Consider the following 18943-nt stretch of genomic DNA (forward strand, 5'->3'; position numbering starts at 1 on the left):
CGTGCGGACGGGTTGGGAGACTAGGCATGTGGGCGGTAGAGGAGCAAGTGACAAAGAAAAACAAATTCCTGATGCAATTGTCTAGCAAGGGTTCTTGGCCAATGCCTTGGTGAACATACATGCATATCAAATGAATGATGCTTGCAATAGCAGCACAAGTGTTCGATGGGCTACAAATTAAGGCCTGCCTTCATGGTATACATTCCTCCCGGTCCGGAGGACGGGTGGGAGACTAGTATAAATAGTTGAAGGATTTCAAAGAAGTTCATTAATTTAGTGTGACATTCAAATTAAGTTTGATAAATCTTTTATCTAGGGCCTTCCTCACTTGGCAAGAAAAGCAAAAAGAAGAAGAGTAATGACCTTGAAAACAAAAAAAACAATAAAGAAGTTAATATTATTTTCACATTTTTCCATGAAAAAGCGTGTCAAAACAAAAAAGAGGGAAAATATTTAAGAAAAAGTTATTTATTAAGGCTTGATAATATAGCAAGTTTTTTTTTTCGTTTTTGTATTATAGTGTAAATTTTGACGGGCATTTTAAAAATTGGCAAGTATTTTACTGCGGCGTGACGCCCCTCAAATATTATCACTGGTGTATGGAAAACATCGCATTTTGCCAGCAGCGTTACAAGCGTTGAATGATGAGACCCTCCCTTCATGATTGCTCCACGGACAAAGCACCGTGAATGATGAGACCCTCCCTTCATGATGCTTCACGGACTCCACGCCTTCAAGCACTTCCCCCACGGACCCCACGTACGAATGATGAGACCCTTGCCCCTTCTTCTTCCTCCTCTTCTCCTTCTTCGTCTACAAGTGTATTAAAGTAGTTCGTAGCCTCCTCTGGGCTCTGTCTGTGACGACCTCTCTACCTAGCTTTCTCCTCGCTCGTCACTGTGTTGATCCCTGTTCGCTTGCTTGCTTGATTTCTGAGTAGAAAAGCTTTGTTTGCTCGCTAGCTTGCTCTCCACGCTCGCAGTACAAGTCGCAATCTAGAAGAAATGAAGAGATGTATCGTCAATTGGCTGTGTTGCCGCCCCAATCAGCCCGCCGCTTCACCTTCTGAATCAACTGCTGCCACCGAGTATCCAATCAAGTTGCCTGTCTTCGAGAAGAAGGAAACGACTCTAGAGGTCCTTCACGGATTGTTGGCTGACATCAAAGAGCAGGTCCGACAGCACTCGTTGCTTCCTATATATATAGATTGAATAGCAAATTTGAATAAGTTGTGGGTTTGTTAATTCGGAGCTTATTGATTTTATAGGAGGATTATGTTTTTCCTGACCGTTCAATCGAGCTTCTTTTTGATTACACTTCAGCTTGGCCGTCTGGAGCTGGCGGATCACCCCTCAAACGTTCATCGTTTAGCGTCACACTGGGACTCTTATAAAGGGCAGACCACGTCTTTCATGGAGACTCTCCCCAGAGCTTTTACTAGTGAGGTAAGTAGTGACCATATTATCGTTTGATGGCATGCCATGACCATGAGCATCTTCTCCTTTTTATTGATGGCTGCATGGTGTCGTCGTAACCCCCCTTTAATGTATCACGTAGGTTGCTGAGACGGGTAAAACCGTACTTTTGCCTCTATTGGAGGAAGCCCTCGGAGGACTTGGTGGAGTGCATTGGGTGGCTGTTGGGTTCTCTTTGATCGCTTGGTCACTTGAAAGGATCGATGCCACTGCGCAGAACTGGAAGGACTGTTTACAACTTCTACGTAAAATAGTTCATCGACTGGAATACACGAAAGAGATATGGCAGGCCAGTATCAAGGATGATGACATCAAGGTTCTCCAAGATAGCGTACAAACAGCATTCCAGTGTGCTATCATATGTAGCTCCATGGTGCAGGGCGATGGTCCCAAGCATCTTATCTTAAGGTAAGATGCATGTAATCAAAGGGGCTAGGCGATAATCAGTATTTCTGAAAGTAAGCAAAGACTCCTTCGCAATGCAGACTTAATAACAAGAGTTGTGAGGTTGTAGGTTCTTTAAGGCTTCAATGATCCAAGACGCAATAGCTGGTTTGGAGAAGGATTTGGATGGAGCATCTGAAGAAATCAGAAGACACATGGATAAAATTAGGTTTCGTGAGGGTCCAAGGCTACATCGTCAATATACCTTCACTCCCGTTGATGGAATAGGTACCGTGTGTATCTTGTCTCTGTACTAGATCTCAGAATATATATTCGTGGGTCATAACTATTTTTGGTTGCTGGATCGTCTAAACCACATCTATTCTCTCTTACTCAATATATAAAAAGTGGTATTATAATGGTACCAGTCCCCAGTCAACATAAGAACACACTGCTGCCTACTGCCTTCCTTGAGAGGGAATTTTTGACTACATTGCTTTGAACGATGTTAATTTGCCTGGGATGTGGACTTTTTGCAGTTGGAGGAGAGGAAGTAATGCAAATTGCCATGGCACATTTGAATAGGGATTGCAGCCAATTAGTGGTGGTTTTCCTACAGGGGATGGGAGGGATTGGAAAATCTACATTGGGGGAGGCTATCTTTTCGGAGTTCCAAAAAAAGATTAGTCCAGAAAATAAAAGTCGGTTACATCGGTGTTGTCACGTGGAGTTGCCATTGGGAATTAAGGATAAGGGTCTGCAGAAAATTCAAAAGCAGATCTTGGACAAAATATGCAGGCACAGCACACCCGAAATTTCCTGTCTAAAGGATGGCGTATCACAGTTGAAAGAGGAGCTGAAAAAAATTAGTGAGCCTGTATTCTTGTACTTGGATAATGTGTTAGATATAATGAAGGAATTATGGCTGCCTGAAGCAGAATTTTTCCCGGAGGGAAGCAGGATTCTTGTAACTACAAGAAACGAGCATATTTGTAAAGATCTCGCAGGGAGGCTCAAAATCAGTGACTACCAGTCCATCATTACAGTGAAGAAGTTGAATGAGGAGCAAGCGAGAGAGCTGCTGTGGAGGCAAGTGCAGCAAGCTGGCATGCAGCATGCGGAGTGTTCACCAAATGCTGAGATGGAGGCGCTGGAGAGGGACGTGCTGAGGTTGTGCGATGGGTTACCGTTGGCGTTGACAGTGGTGGGCCGTTACATTGGGCAAAGCAACGAGGGTCCGAGGGACGTGAAGGTTTGGGAGAGAGTTGCCCAGGACATGAGAGCAGCGGTACCTTTGGATGGAGGAGACGAGGATCCGTTGTATTCACGTTTGCGGTTCAGCATAGACCATCTGGACCCAGAGATCAGAAAGAAATTCTTGGACATCGTCGTTGCCTTCACGACGGTGGGCAGGGGCGTGACATGGTCAAGTGCTGAGCGTCAGGTGAGCCCAAGCCACTTGGACTGTCTTCGCCAGCGTGCACTTGTGGAAAAGAGAAGTGACGAATGGGTGGCCGTGCATGACGAATATCTGGCCATGCGTGATGTGGACATGCGTGACGAATATCTGGCCATGCATGACGAATATCTGGCCATGCATGACGAATATCGGGTGCAAGTGCATGACGTGCTCAAAACAATGGGGTTGCGGATGGTGGCAGACGACAAGGAGGAGATCCGTGTTAGACGCGAGGCTGACTTGGAGGACACTACTAACTCGGTGAGGGGGGCAGATTATAAATGGGAGTATGTTTTGACATATGTATAATTGAAGATTGAAGCTTGAAGAGTGGTGGTGTGCAGGGTGCGCTGGAGAAGGTCGTGGGGTTGATGAACGTGACAGTGGAAGCTCAGACGCTTCAGCGAATGCCGCGCTTGCGCGTTTTACAAGATGTCAAAATAAAAGGGGATTGCCAACAAGCAGCCAAGCTCAGGCACCTTTCGGTGGTGCGTTGGATGAGAAGTGACACAGCCAGGCCCTTTGATTTGAGTGCATGCAGAGCCCTTAAGGAGCTCTCATGGTACAATGTTGCAAATGTGCAAGACTTGAAGGTACTGCCAGAACCTTCTCCTTGCATCTCTTAATACTTTTTTCTGTCATTTTTTTTCTTTTCTCCTAAAAAGGATAATCTGAATGAGATAGATCCTATTCGAGCTGGTGTACATTACGGCGAGCACACAGATGCTTATTCATACATGAGCTAGACCACTTCCCATCATATCATATCATGAAAGCTTTAGGAAGAGAGGGCCTTTCAACTAGGTCTGATTTTCAAAGACTCTAAAGACTTCGCGAGAGTTAAAAATTTAGGACCTTTTCTTGTCGTAAACACGTGTGATAACATTATCAACAAAAGTCAGAATACAAACTATCCACATTCTGATCTTATCCTCACATCAACACCCTGCCTAATTCTAGGGTGGGCATTTTACATCCAAAGTCCACAAGGGTCAAAATACAATTAGAGTGAATTAAGGTCTTTTTCCATGGACTAGTTGACTGGGCCTTGTGAACTTTTGATGCAACTTGGCCAAGGATTCCAATAGTTGGGTCCTTTCTTCTATAACTTGGCCACTTAAATCGGCATGACATAAGCATTGAATCGTGGGTTAGGTCCCACTTGGCTAGCTTGGATGTAAGAGCTGTGCTGCCTGCATGAATCCTAAATGTAAACTCTATATGACAGGGTCATGTTAGTGCAAAACTCAACTTTAAATATGAGCAAATAATGCATGAAAGAGATCATATACAATTATAAGGTATTGCACATGTTTGGGTCCCAACCAACCCTGGAAAGGCTTTCATTGGAAGTGGTCTTTACATACGTTGGTAGTTGGAAAAGTCTTACACTGCGACACAATCAAGCACTACTTTCACGTGAAGATGATGGATGTTGTTGAAAATGTAGGTCCAGGTCGATGAGTTAGGACGATGGGAACTTCAGATATCTTGTAAATGGCCTGTAGATTTGTTGTTTAGACTTGTCTTTACTGCCTTCTCCATGGACAAGGCAAGGAAGTGATAGAACAGTGTGGAGAGAAATCAAATAATATCATACAACTTGTATTCAATGCATACAGGGCAGGGGACTGAGCATGAAGGGCAGGCGATTTACTTGGCATTGAAACAAGGCTGAAAAATGCAAGTTGAATTGCGTTTATAACAGGTTTATCTTAGGATGGAGCCTGAGGAGGGTCTTCGGTTTTGAGTATTTGGTTTAGGAGGTGAAGATGGGTGAGACTTCTTTGAATGGAATGGGCTGTCAAAGGATGTCATGGGGTTGGGCCTTTGGTTTGCATTGGTCTCAATGTGACCGTGCGAAAGAAAAATCAAGCAGGTCAAAGTTCCTTGTACTCTCACTCTCAGCGTAGCCTTAGCTTTGATACGAGTGTCACGACACGGAAGTTCACAAACACTGGTCTTTTTGTTATTTGAGGAAGTGAGGGTTTGAGCTGGAAAAGTTATTTCGCTACTGCACAACGAAGTAAGTACTACCTACATAGTTGATTGAAGATCTTGTGGGAGGTTGAAAGAAACTTTAGATCTATTGTAAACAGAGTGAAAGAGCGTGTATAGTCGGGCTATTCAGACCTAGATCTTCGTTCCTCTCTTTTGACGACTGAGTGGATGTTATAAACTGCTATAAAGTACGTGCATAAGGTAAGAACTGCTAGAACATTATACAACTTGCATCTTTGATGCATATAGGGCAGGTGATTGAGTATGGAGGGCATGCTGAAAACAGGGTGGAAGATGCATGCAAGCTGGTTTGTGTTCATTTGCAAATTGGTTGAAATGACATGGGCTTGATGTAAGGCAATTATGGTTGTATGGTTTTCCTTGGCCTCAATGTGACCAAGCAAGAAAGGATCAAGCAAGTGAAAGCTCCTTGTACTTGTACTCACCACAACCTTAGCTATAATACCGATGTTACTACTGAGAAGCTCATGAACACTAGTATTCTTGTGCTCCGACCTACCTCATGTAGAGCTTGATGCTTTGATAGCAGTGTCGGGAAGCGCACGAAAATTGGTCTTGTTGGGCTCTGATAAGAGAGGCTTGGGCCAAGATTTGGTCCCAACCAATCAAGGGTTCCCACCGAAAAGTGTATCTGCTTATATTGTCGAAAAAGTCGGTCACATTGCTTTATAATCAAGTACTTACTTATATTCTTGCATGAAGACTTTATCTGTTGAAACTTCAAGTTTGGGCTGATGGGTAACTGGAGACTTGTTGTTGAGACGGCTTGTGGAGTGGTTGTTCAGACCTGTCTTTGTTACTGAGTTGACTCAAACCTTCCTGTCTCTTTTGATGATTGAGTCAATGTTGTAAGTGCTCCGAATTGCGTGCATAGGGTAAGAAATTACTAGAACAGGCTAGACAGCAATCAGATATTAGCATACAACTTGTGTATTTTATGTATCTAGGACAGGCGACTGAGCATGGAGAGCAAATGGTCTACTTGATGTTGAAAATAGGCTGGAATATTCAAGCTGATTTGTGTTATGAAAAATTTGTGTTTGTCGCCTTTCTGTCAAGTCGACACACGCGGGACTGAAAATGACAAGGTTGAGATTGTAATGACTTGACTAGCAAGAAAGCAATAACAAGCAAGGCTTTTGATGACTCTAGGGTTGAGAGTAGATGGATGAAGCTTTGCAATGGGTTGGCAGTGAATGGGCTTTCTTGATGTGTCCTAGAAACAAACTAGTGACTCCATAAGAGTGACTCTGAGACTAAGTCATAGTCACAAGAAATGTCGTTTGCTGTGGTTTGGATCGCCAAAACGGCGTTCTTCTTTCACGTGGAACGGCGGAATGGTTGGGAATTGCTAATGACGTAGCATGGCCATGGTGGGAAGAGGTGGATTGTGATGAGACATGGAAGAGGAGCTGTCAGGAAATTTAAGTGCAAGTATTGCAAGAAAGCAAAGATAGGAGATGGCAATCATGTGCGAGCTCATTTAATGCATGAACTTGGCAATGATGTGGCTTTTTGCCAATTAGTTTTAATAGAGAAGGAGAAGGAGTTGTAAGAAAGCTTGATGCTCTAGTGTTGAGCTCCACCTGCAAGGAGTATTGGTCCTACTTTGGGTAATTATCTTGTACCTTTTGTTGATAAATGGCACTACCATCACCAGGTGGCCAAAGAACTATTTTTGGTTCATTGGATCCTTGGAAGTGTGAATCTGTGGATGCTGCATGGCCAGGTTGTACTTTCATGATCACATTGCATTCAATGTTGCTCGATTTAGACCCACAGATTGAGAATCACTTTTCTGAAAAAGGAGAAAAGAGACTTGATGTTACATGCATTGAACTTGATCATGGTTACGCACTACAAGTTCTTTTTTATACCTCTATGCGACGAGATTCTTTAGCATCCAATTCAAAGAGTATAAGAGTAAAGTAGATGATACTGTATTGGGTCCAAATACCTACCAAAGAGACCAACGCAAGGATGAGGAAGACCGTATGTTGACTGAATATCCATCAATCCAAGACATTGCAGAAGATTTTTCGGTCATTAATGCTAGTCCAGATAATTAAAGGTCTATACATATGTTGGCTAAATGTTGAAGAAGATCGTCTTTGATAGCTTGGAGTTGATAGGATGATTTGTTGATGCTTGAACTATGAATTGCTTTGTTGAAAACTGAATAGTTGAGTGAATTATGCAACTGCTAATATATGCCTACAAGCTACTGGTTAGTCTAGTCATAAGCTGTCGACTTATTTATTATGGACAAAATATTGTTTTTGACAATGTGAAATGTTATGCTTGCTATATTATTAGCATTAGATTTGCGTTTGCTGTCCCAGGCCTCTGCCATATTGGTCGACTGGTTGTCCATTGTAGCTTGTTTTCGTTGACTATAGGTGGGTGCATAACCAGGTAGCTGACTAGTTGTCTAGGATTCTCTAATGTCTAAATGAAGCCTTCTTGGGCTGTGATGTTTATGGATTGGTCCATAGATGATTCTACTACCTTCTACATGCTTGCTAATGCCTGACCTAATCTTGGCAGATTCTGGGCTTCCAAGTAGTACGTCAATGATTGGGGATACTCTTGAAAGAACTCTTCATCCAACCGTACTACTTCATGAGTTACCCGATCTTAAACTTCATGTAAAATTGTCTATATTCTTCAATTCGGAACCATGCTTCCATTTGTGGAGGAGAATTTTCTCTACCTACATGACTTCGTCTTCAACGATTATAAGTTAATACTCTTTTGCTATATCCTGCCATGGACCTATATATGGCTTCAACTAAGAAATATAAAAGACATTATGCATAGTCCAACTTTACAGAGACATCACTTAACTTTTGAATGATGGGAAATGGGTCGAAGCTTGGGATAATGCTTGTCCACTTGCTTTAGCTGTTTTTTCAAGATGCAGAGATAAAACCAATCCTCTTTCTTAACGTTGACATCTTGTTTCGACTTGTTGGCTTGTTGGGCATTTGCTTCCTAAGCTTTGGCAAGGCGTTTTTTTTGTCTCAATGATTTTTGAGAATGTCTCGGTAATCTTCTTGGCCTCTAGAGAGGGTGATGCCTTTCTTGTTAAAAGAGGTGAATAGATGACCAAATGTTGTTTCGTACGGTGTCTGACCAATACTTGAGTATCATTTAGGATTGCCTTTACCAATGGAAGGTAGAGTTTCCATTTCGACTATTGGTCATGGCAGTATGACTTGAGATTGTCAAAGACCAATTGTTGTATATTTCTGTTCGGCCATTTGTTTGTGGATGAAATGTACTGGATAGCTGCAACTTGGTCTCAAAATTGTCAAACAATCCTCTCCAAAAATGGGACGTGAACTTAGTATCTCTGTCTAATGTGATCGTCCGTGACAAATCACCAATGGGATATGAAAATCGATTGAACAAGCGAGGACATAGCCAAAATCAAACGAACAATCGGGCTATGTCTTCGGTTGTGGCTATTTGCTTGCATGGAATGAGTATGCAAAAGTTATTGAATTTGTCTAAGTTCAGGAGAATGGATCCTTGCAGAACTGCAAGAGTGGAAGGATTGTGATTCGAAGGTACACTCGGTGCTTGTGCGAACCATTATGAAGGTGGTCTTACCGGTTGTGCAAATCCTTGTCAATGCTAGAGGATCTCTATGCTCGAGATTCCTCGTTGAGAGTAGTTACTCTACAAGGGCAACTCTATAGTATGGATTTTTTGTCTCTAGTTTGATGCATTTGTTTTTAATGAAGGCTAAGGTTATACATGATCACTTTACCGGTAATGGATGTTACCTTGTTCTCTGCTCAGTTGGCTGCACTTATCCTTCAAAAATTATTTACGATAAGGTTTCTAGGGCTTTGCGATGCGAGATCACAGAAAGCAAGTTGGATTTTGATGAACTCGGCTCTTTTCTCTTGGAAGAAAAGTTTGTCCACGTCCACAAGGTAAGGAAAGGTATCTCTTAATAGTTAGGATCAGGCAATTACTACAATGCAGAAGAAAGGTCAGAGTCGTTGCTACTCGTGTGGGAAGAAAGCACATTTGTCTAAGGATTGCTTGTTAAAGAAGGACATGGACAAGGGTAGGTCTTCATCCTAGAAAAAGACAAAGATAGGACACAGAATAGTGATTTAGATGCTTCTAATGACTCATCTATGAATTCTAGGGTGATTTCTGGCCCAAGAGGACCAGGATGGTGTTCTTCTCTAGTTATATAGATGATTTTCTCCATGTCCTTTAGCCAAAGGAGACTTGTGGGGCGAGATATGGGTTGTTAGCAGCTATATTTTTTGGTGCATGGGAATTGTGAGTCGGAGTTTTAAGCATGAAAAATTTGGTAGGAAAAGGGTAACTTTGGGAGCTATGAACTAGTTGTGTACCAAGTTCGTTGCTTGGTGTAGCAGAGATTATAGACACGATGTGTTTTGACTTCATTGTTCAAGGTTTTGGGTTGTAATGTGTTCATAGTCATTGTTGGGGGATTATGGGTGTGGTTTGTCTGTCAGCTCATCATTCTTCATACTTGGAGCTCACGACACATTTGTGTGGGAATTCAAACGCAAGTAGATTTTTGTGCTGTTCAGGGTGGCATTTTATTTCAAGGAGTCGGGTTAGTAGGTGCTCGTTGAGGTGTATCCAATACTGCACAATAGTAGAGTGTGCATGGTTTCATCTTTATCACCTTGTGTTCTTGAGACTTATGCACATTATGATCTGCAAGAATTTTGTGCATCTCTTTGTGTGGGAAGTGGTCCTTATACTGGCTACAATGTATTTTAACTCATGTTTACTAGTTGTGGGTTGATTTATTACTCTTGGCGAGATTCATGATGCTAGTCGGCCATCTACATGGCCTCCTTTATAAAGGCCTCTTCTCAACACTTGTTTATCATTTATTTCCGTAAGCACATTGTAATACCCAGTTTGTTGGCTGTCACTATTATAAACCTCTTGCTAATCAATCCGATCTTGTCTATAATCTGTCTTTCTTCTCTCTCTCTCTCTCTCTCTCTCTCTCTCTCTCTCTCTCTCTCTCCCTTTGTCTATGCTTTTATGTGTGCATACTCCAACACTTCTCCCTCTCATTAGCTTCTTCTCCATCAATCTTTTGCGAGAGAAAGCCATCTGATGAAGGTTATCTTCTTCTTGCCTCCATCTAAGCAAAGGAAGCTCTATCATTACCACCTTAGTAAAGGAAGCATTTTAGCGTGACAATAGAGGGAGGATGCAATGGAGTAGTTAGCACACCCACACGAGAAGTTATATTACATCTCCATAACAAAGTTCCAAACAACATATGTTTTGGCAACGTCTTAGGCAAGCTCTTTATTTGGATATATTTGGTGTTGCTGATGAGGACTAGCTTAGGGCGTAGCTTATTTTTTCATCCATCCTCCAAGCTATTCGGATCACCCAATATTACCCGGTGTTGATTAAGAGAGTAGATGTTTTAGATTTATTAAAAAAAAAGAAAAAAATCCTTCTATTAGTTACCAAAAAAAAAGACAGCCTTAATGGCTAAGTACAAACTCGCCTACACGGATGGACTTCTCGTTTGGTTGGTGGTTCGAAGAGAAGAAGGTTACCTCATAGAATGGGAGGAGTGAAATGTCAGAATACGCAGCGGAGATGATGACTAGATCTGCGAACACAAGAGCAGAAACGCATGCAGAAAAAGTACATCACAAGAGAGAGAGATGTAGGTGTGTAACTCTGCTTTGTATACACAAGAAGATCTCGGTATGATACACAAATGGTATGGGGACTGGGGGCCTATTTATATGCTTCACATGAGCAGTCGGCTTGCTGTAAGTAGCTGATTGGTCCTGAAAACTCCACGACTAGCAACACATCCAGTCGGCTAGATCATTAGCAGTCGGCCATCTCTGGCATGGGGTCGTGGACCAGTTCAGCAGTCGGCTAGCAAATGGCCACAAAAAAATGAAAAAAATGCGGGGAGTGATGAAAAATGAGAAAACACCTCATAAGGGCGGGCACACCCACAACAAAGGCCGTAGTGTATAAATCTAGACAGAAGATGACTTCTAACACCTCCTCTCAGCCCCTGGCTGTGAAACCAACCACAGGTACTGGGGTGCTACCTGAGCAAATCCTGAGATAGCAACTTCGTGAAGAGGTCCAACGTATTGTCCTCCGTCAAACGGAACTCTAGCAAGATGTCATCAGCAACTATCTGTTCAAAGTGCCTCTGGATGACTATGGGTTTCTCCGGTGGAAGCCGAAACCTGCTATGCAACCTCTGCATTTTCACCACCTCACAAACAGCATCACAACAGCCCGGTACAAACACAAGAACTACCAACATTAGCATTGGAACATACAACACTTGGGAGGAATGCTTTCCCCCTATGCTATCGGGAGTTATCTCCATCTTGTCCTCACTGTGAACTGGGATAGTGGATGTATCTCCAGTAAGAATGTGACCAGAAAGCGTGCAGAGATCGTGTAAACCGGAACGGGAAGGAGTCATGTGTCTGAAAGCACCACTATCTAGAATCCACTCCCGAGTATCCGTTTGCGGAGAGTCCTCCAATCTCCTCCCTGCTTGAAGAAAATGAAACATCGGTGTCCACCACCTCCAGGTGCACAAAAGCCGGAGTCTTCATGATTGCTGTTGAGGAATCTTCATCCTTCTCGGTCTTTCGCTTGGGACTCTGGCTCGAGTAGTGGCCTTTCTCGCCACAATTATTACAGGTCATCTCTGCCTTTAGTTTCTCGCGATCAGTAAAACGGACTTCTTCTCAGAAGACTTCTCCGACATGTCCTCTAACGATAACAACAACGTTATGGCCATGTCCTCTAACGATATCTCCTTCCCAGCCTGAAGAACTTCTTGCTGAAGATCTTGCAGCTTGTTAATATGCTCCCGCATCGTCGACAACTTTGGAGGGCTCATAACCCGCATTTGTACTTCCAAGGAAATTCTTTTCATGGGCGATATCATGTTGTAGAGAGAAGCCAAATGCTGCCATATACCTTTGGCCAGTGTAATATGCTTTACATGATTGATTACCTGTGGTGTGCAGTTAAGAAAGATAAACGAACGGACCCTGGCGTTGACACGATCGCACATGTGTGTTTGGGCCTCTCGATCCTTTCGGATCAACGGTAACTCCCCTTCCTCTGCTTTCAACTGTGGAACCCCAACAACGACAAAATTAGCGAGGTCGTAAGATCCCAGTACAGATTCCATCATAACCTTCCATATGCCGTAGTTGCTCCCGTCCAACTGACGGTCCACCGGGAACGTGGGGAGTGTCGGGATCTTCACATGCCTCTCGGCCATCTCACATAGATCTGCCATTGCGGGGATGTACGCTAAAAAGGGTGGGTGCGTGGGAAAAAAGAAGAACTATCACCTGCAAGTGGCTGTCCAGCAGATCAGCCCGCCGTCCTCTTGCTTCTTTTCTGATTGGTGGACAGTCCCGTACTGTCCACCAATCGGCCACACAACAGTCCCCCTCTTGCTCACACAAATCCCAAGAATTATCTAGAGCCTAGGGCTTTGATACCATGTCAGAATACGCAACGGAGATGATGACTAGATCTGGGAACACGAGCAAAAACGCATGTAGAAAAAATACAGTACAAGAGAAAGAGTGATGTAGGCGTGTAACTTTGCTATGTATACACAAGAAGATCTCGGTATGATACACAAATGGTAAGGGGGCTGTGGCCTATTTATATGTCCCCACATGAGCAGTCGGTCTGCTCTGCAGGCAGCCGACTGGCTTTGAAAACTCCACGACTAGCAACACATCTAGTAAGCCAGATCATCAGCACTCGGCCACCTCTAGCACGGGGTCGTGGACTAGTTCAGCAGTCGGCCAGCGAATGGGCTGCCTCCCAAGCCACAGAAAAATGGGAAAAATAGGGAAAAAATGCGGGGAGTGAGGAAAAATAATAAAACACCTCATAAGGGCGGGCACACCTACAACAAAGGCTTTGGTGTATAAATCTAGATAGGAGATGACTTGTAACAAGAAAAACAACCACAATGGTGGTATGTAGTGCCAAGTGGGCTCACCAACCAATATTAGTAAGAAAGGAACCATGACACCTAATTCTCAGAAAGGCCTACCGACGCTTCCGCATGTGATCTAAGCCACCTTGAAGCTTTCCGGGAGTGAAAAGAAAAGTTAGGTCGGGAGGTAGTCGGAGGATATGTATGATATCGAGCCAAATGCTCTGGATGGATTGTGTTGGCAAGGGGAGTTTGCTATATTCAGTGGCTTTGTTGCGTCGAGCTCTCCAGATGTGCCATGTAGCAATATTGCTACAAATCTCCCACCTATGGCAAGAATGTGGAGTTCAGTGACTAGTAGATATTGGTGGGATTGATACTTGGATTGGTATTGCACAAATACAAGGTGCATTCCTTGAAATCCCCCAAGGGGCCTCTGCTCTCCAGACTGCCATGAGGTTTCACAGAGAAGGTGAGTAAGGCGGAGTACTCATCCGCGCCATGAAGTAAGTGAATATCCTTTGCTTTTAAGGGGGTCAATAAGAAGCTAGCCAATAATTTTCCTATCGGAGCTTGAGAAACCCAGACTCTCTAGGCTGCGTCCAAACTCTACCATAGGCTCTTTCCTATCACTAACATAGTGAAGACCAATTTAGAAATTTTGGCACTTCTTCAAGTGCCAAGGGTCCTGCCTCCTAAGAGCCAAAATCAACTGCTCCCAAGCCAAGTAGTCCTCTACCTTTGAGCATGTCTTCTGCTGACTTTAGCATGTTAAAATCCTCGTGCATACCCAAAAATCCACTTGCGGAAGGGTCTGACGAATTATACTCTAGAAGGAGGCTCTGTGGTGTTCGGTGCGTATATGTTCGAAAAGCCCACACTATTCTCTTCACCCATTGAGCTCGTCCAATGATAATGTTGCTTGTGTCAACTCTGGACAAAAGTTGCTTACCAGCAAAAATGCATACTCCACCCTGTGTCCCAGAGGGCCAAAAAATGTGACTAGAGGACTAGAAGATATGACTCTTACTTGCAGAATGCTCACAATGTAAGAAGAAGGAAAATGAGAAGCAACCAAAGGTAAATGTGCATGCCGTCCTAACATACAAGGGAATACAAAATATGGCAATAAAGAGAATGGTATAGCATGGGGACAGTTCAAAGATCAGTGCTAGTGCGCTCTCTTTATGTTTGATGATTGTGCCACAGATAATTTCATTTTTGTGGAAATGGCAGCTGCTTTGGGTAATTAGATAGGGGAGCTAACCCCGATCATTGGGAAGTTGCGCATACATACTTAGGGTTACCTTGATCATGAGAACTTTTTGGTTGCACCACTCAATGATGTAGAGCTTTCGTTGGGCATCTATGAGGAGTTGTTGGTTGTGATTCATGCCTTGACTATTTGGAAACATTACCTTCTTGGGGTTGATTTTATGGTCAAGATAGATCATCAAAGCTAAGGTACTTCTTGATGCAAACAAAGCTTTTGGAGATGCACATGAGGATGGCTAACTTCTTGTCTATGTTTCATTTCCACATTATATATACTCCAGGAAAGAAGAATTCAAAAAGCCATACGTGGATGCAATGTTAGCTGCCTCACATGGAGACTTGTCTGTCCATGCATGAATTGTGTCTACCATAAACGCCATTTTTGGCATATGGACTGATTTAGTAGCTGGAGATGTATATGCTTCTTATGTGATCAAATAGAGGTATCTCATGAAGGATAACTGCTTATGTGTTGTGTCAAACATGAGGCTAAAGGTCATTGATGAGTGCCATGCTCCTCTGTATGTAGGAGATGGAGGTGTAATGCCTACTACACACATGATTAAGCGTTACTTCTTTTGGCCAAGAATGCGCAAAGATATAGAGGCATATGTACGTGCATGTATCACTTATGAGAAAGTCAAGTTTGACAGGCAAAATGCTCTTGGTTTGCTTTAGCCTTTGCCTATTCTCTCATTGCCATGGGAAAGTATTGCAATGGATTTGCCTCTTTCTCAGCAAGGCAATGATGCTATTTGGACCATTGTTGACAGGTCTTGCCAGCAAGCTCACTTCTTGCCAAGATATTTTAGGCACAAGTTTTCAAACACCATGGTATGCCTAAGTCCATTGTGGGAGACAGAGATCCCAGAACTACAAGTCTCTTTTGGAGAGCTCTGTTTGACAATATGAGCACTGAGCTTGTCACATGAACGCTCGTGTCATGGCTAATTATTTGCATGAACATTCTTAATCCTTGATTAGTACAACAGTTAATTCAGCATCTAGGTCGTCATCAACATCTTTAACATAAAGGCATCAGCATTAGCATGAACATCATCAAGCACATCATCATCATCATCAATAGCATAAGGAGGGGTTTGTATGATAGCTAGCCAGGCTACCATACAGTAGTCGGTAGCCTCCTGGGGGGTCCAAGAAGCAGGCGACTTCAGTTAGTTGAAGACCACCTTCAGTTTGGACAACATCCAGCTAAGCGTAGCGTTTAATGAAGATTTTAGTGAATTTTTGTCCAAAGCAACTAGCCGATATCATCTCTATTGGCCAACATGTGCCTCAGCATAATATATAAGCATCAATCATTGTCAAGTCACTCGATCAAGTTCATTCAGCACTCATTCATCATTAGCTCCGTAGAAGATATGTAGAAGGATGAGGGGTCAATCCCTATTTTGCTGACCATAGCCCTGACACATGTACAAGCATTCATGGTATCTTTTTGTACCATATGAATAAAAGAAAATCTTGACACCAATCTCTCTTCTTCTCTCTCCTTATCTTAATTATCTCAATAATTAGCATCATTGTTCTTAATTAAGCTTAAGACTGTGGATCGGTAGAGAAAGGCTGCTATGCATGCAACAAAGCTGGTCATCTTGTTAGCTTTTCACTCTCAAATGGATGGGCAAAGGTTGAAAACTTAGTTATGTTGGATCTCCTCAAAGGCTATGTTGTAGATCAGAAAACAGCTTGGGAAAAGTGTTTCTCGTCCTACATGGCAGTGCCCCTTAAGTATAGGGTGGGCATTGTCTAGGCCATTAAGTGGCCTCACATGGATGAGAAAGGGAGTGAGGGTACCGCCTAGGCTAGCTGGACAAGAGTTAAGGAGCAATCGGGGTCCGAGCATTGACCAACGTGTCCGGTATTTAAATTGAGTGCGAACTTCTAAGGTTATATAACTCTACAAATCTAAATAAGGCTAGAAATGATACTTACCACTTGTTCACATGCCACAAATTAGTTAGAAGACAGGGCGCATGGTTCACGAGTGCGCATCCCTTGCCTGTAAACTGGACACGCCAAAGCTGGTAGTCACAAGAAAACAAGTCACACGAAATCATTTTGGAGTAACCAGAGATGGACATATCTCCTTTTCTTGGAACAAGTAAATAGCACGTATTCCTGAGCATGAAATTGGCTCAAAGGGAAGCCTAAATTCGGATCCTTGACTGTGTGTTCCATGTCCTTGCCACACTACAAGTGACAGGAGGTGTGGGTAGGTGAGAAAACGATCTTTCTATTAGTTAACAAAAAACCTGTCTCGAAGGGCTAAATACAACCACGAAGGGCTAGATACAAACTCGCCTTCCATGTAGAGAGCGGGAATCAAAGAATCAAAAGGTGGAGAAAGATGCACTTCTCCTCCGGTTGGTCTGTCTATGAGGAGAAGGCTATCTCATACAAGGGGAGGAGGAGGGAATAACCACACGTGGTTTGTAATGCCACGTGGGGATCACCACCTGTATCTGTGAGAAAAGGGCTAGGCTGCCAGAGTCTCAAGAAAGCTTCTTGCCGCTTTTGCATGCGGTCAGAGCTAGTTTGCAACTTCCCCCACTGATCGTGAAGGGTAGTGATGTCTTGATGGATTATACTCCAAAAGGCACGTATCGTAGCCTCCATGCGGATCCACTCAGTTTGAGCCCTAGAGTATGCATACTCTATAGTCTAACTCCATCTTTCACAATTCCGATATCTGTAGGAGGGGAAAAGTGGTACTGCACACTGAAACCTGAAAAACTTAAAAAGCAGCACCTTCAGGTTGGAGGACACCTCTCCCTTGCCTGATCCCTAAGGCTCAAGCCACCCAACTCCAGAGAGAGAGAGAGAGAGAGAGAGAGAGAGAGAGCTTTAGGACATCATACTCTCGCTATAAACAATTTTCGTATGAATCAGCAAAAAGCTGATTGTGTACAAGAGCTTAGAACCACTCATAGTGAGAAGTACAGAACGGTGATTAGTCAATGACACATTAGCATGCCGGAAGTGTCATATCATTACGTACCACATCAGCATGATGACAATATGACATCATCATGTGTCACGTTACAGTTGACATCAACACATGATCAGTATATGAACCACCACTTGGGTGCTCTGTAAATGGTCTTGTAAACTTTTCTCTATGTGGTTTTTGTTGCATATCAATGCTCCACCCTCAATTGTAAGGATTCTAGCTAGCTCTTGTTGTAAGCTTCCCATTATAAGAAAAGGCCAGGTATGTGCAGTTTGGATATCCCAGCCTAGTCCTGACACTAATGGTGGCCGTTGTGGGCTTGATGGTAAGATCTAACATACATTGCTAGATAGTGTATAGAGGTAGGTGGTGACCATTAGTTGTGAAATGGACTGCACTAGGGTTATATGGTACCATACTTCAGGTTGCAAGGCCCAAATAAGGCAAAGGTGAGCTCGATGGCCATGGGAGATGGGGGAAACTTTTACACATCCCGAGCTAAGTCTACACCATATATGGTGGCACTGATTATGTGTGCAGACCAATGCGATAGCCATGGTTGTGTCTCGGAGCCTATATATATGGGCACTTTAGGCACCATCTCTATATATAGTCCACAAGCATTTAGCCCTTGTCTCTCCCATCATATTGTCTTCTCTACAACATCTATAGATTACCATTGAAGCTCTCCTCCATGTGCACACAATTGTTAAGTTTTCCCACCATCTGTTGTAAGTATCAAGATGCACTTCTTACATGGTATCGAAGTATCAGTTTTTGATCACCACTTCTCTGTTATTTTCCCACTGTCTAGTCCTTGATCTCCACTTTTTGGTTATTTTTCTTCTTACTAGAATAGGAGAAATGACATCAATAAAATGTGATGCTAGGAAGTCAGACAACACCAACTCTCCTCTTTGGAAGTTCAGACTCATGGTAATTTTGTCGTCTCTTAAGCCATGGGACACAACAATGGGGCTTGATGTGGAGCCTAAGTCAATAATGAGGCCTAACGAAACTACATCACCCATCTCTAATGTTTGGTTGGACACAGATACACTCTTGCTCCATTTTTACGATTGTGATGTGTTACATGCCAACGAAAGCTGGTTGTGATTAATGCGAAGCAGACACAAAGTAATACTAATCAAATTTGAAAATACACAGTAGACGAGATGTGGAAGTCCTAATCTATTGTATATTCCCAAACGTGAATATTGTACAACGATGATGCCAAATCTACATTATTAAGATATAATCTATATGCATTGCAACTTGCAAACCAGCGACAATGCATACGAAACGTTATTGCCTTGTTGTTCCCCACACACTGTGTGCTCTAAGGTGCAAAAGATATGTCTTTTGTGGTG

At 43.0% G+C, this 18943-nt stretch overlaps 1 protein-coding gene across 10 annotated transcripts in view; it reads left to right on the plus strand.

Moving 5' to 3' along the window:
* Positions 1 to 626: 626 nt before the first annotated feature.
* The window catches only part of LOC147618940 (putative disease resistance protein RPP1), a 160958-nt gene continuing 142641 nt past the window's right edge, over positions 627 to 18943 (plus strand). For 4 of the 10 annotated variants that reach the window (XM_086774108.1, XM_086774112.1, XM_086774110.1 and 1 more), the window contains exons 1-6: positions 632 to 1172; positions 1323 to 1445; positions 1558 to 1883; positions 1990 to 2147; positions 2399 to 3579; positions 3663 to 3911. In XM_086774108.1, the coding sequence (XP_086630234.1) occupies positions 1005 to 1172; positions 1323 to 1445; positions 1558 to 1883; positions 1990 to 2147; positions 2399 to 3579; positions 3663 to 3911 (2205 nt within the window). In that variant the 5' untranslated portion in view covers positions 632 to 1004. Of the gene's footprint in view, positions 1173 to 1267; positions 1446 to 1557; positions 1884 to 1989; positions 2148 to 2398; positions 3580 to 3662; positions 3912 to 7887; positions 8179 to 8880; positions 9104 to 9923; positions 10319 to 18943 lie in introns of those variants that run through there. The other 6 variants (XM_086774106.1, XM_086774105.1, XM_086774114.1 and 3 more) reach the window with 5 other exon arrangements.

Source organism: Cibotium barometz, chromosome 34 (genome assembly GCF_041138505.1).
Source record: "Cibotium barometz isolate CiBa-2024 chromosome 34, ASM4113850v1, whole genome shotgun sequence".
In the NCBI taxonomy this organism is placed as follows: Eukaryota; Viridiplantae; Streptophyta; class Polypodiopsida; order Cyatheales; family Cibotiaceae; genus Cibotium; species Cibotium barometz.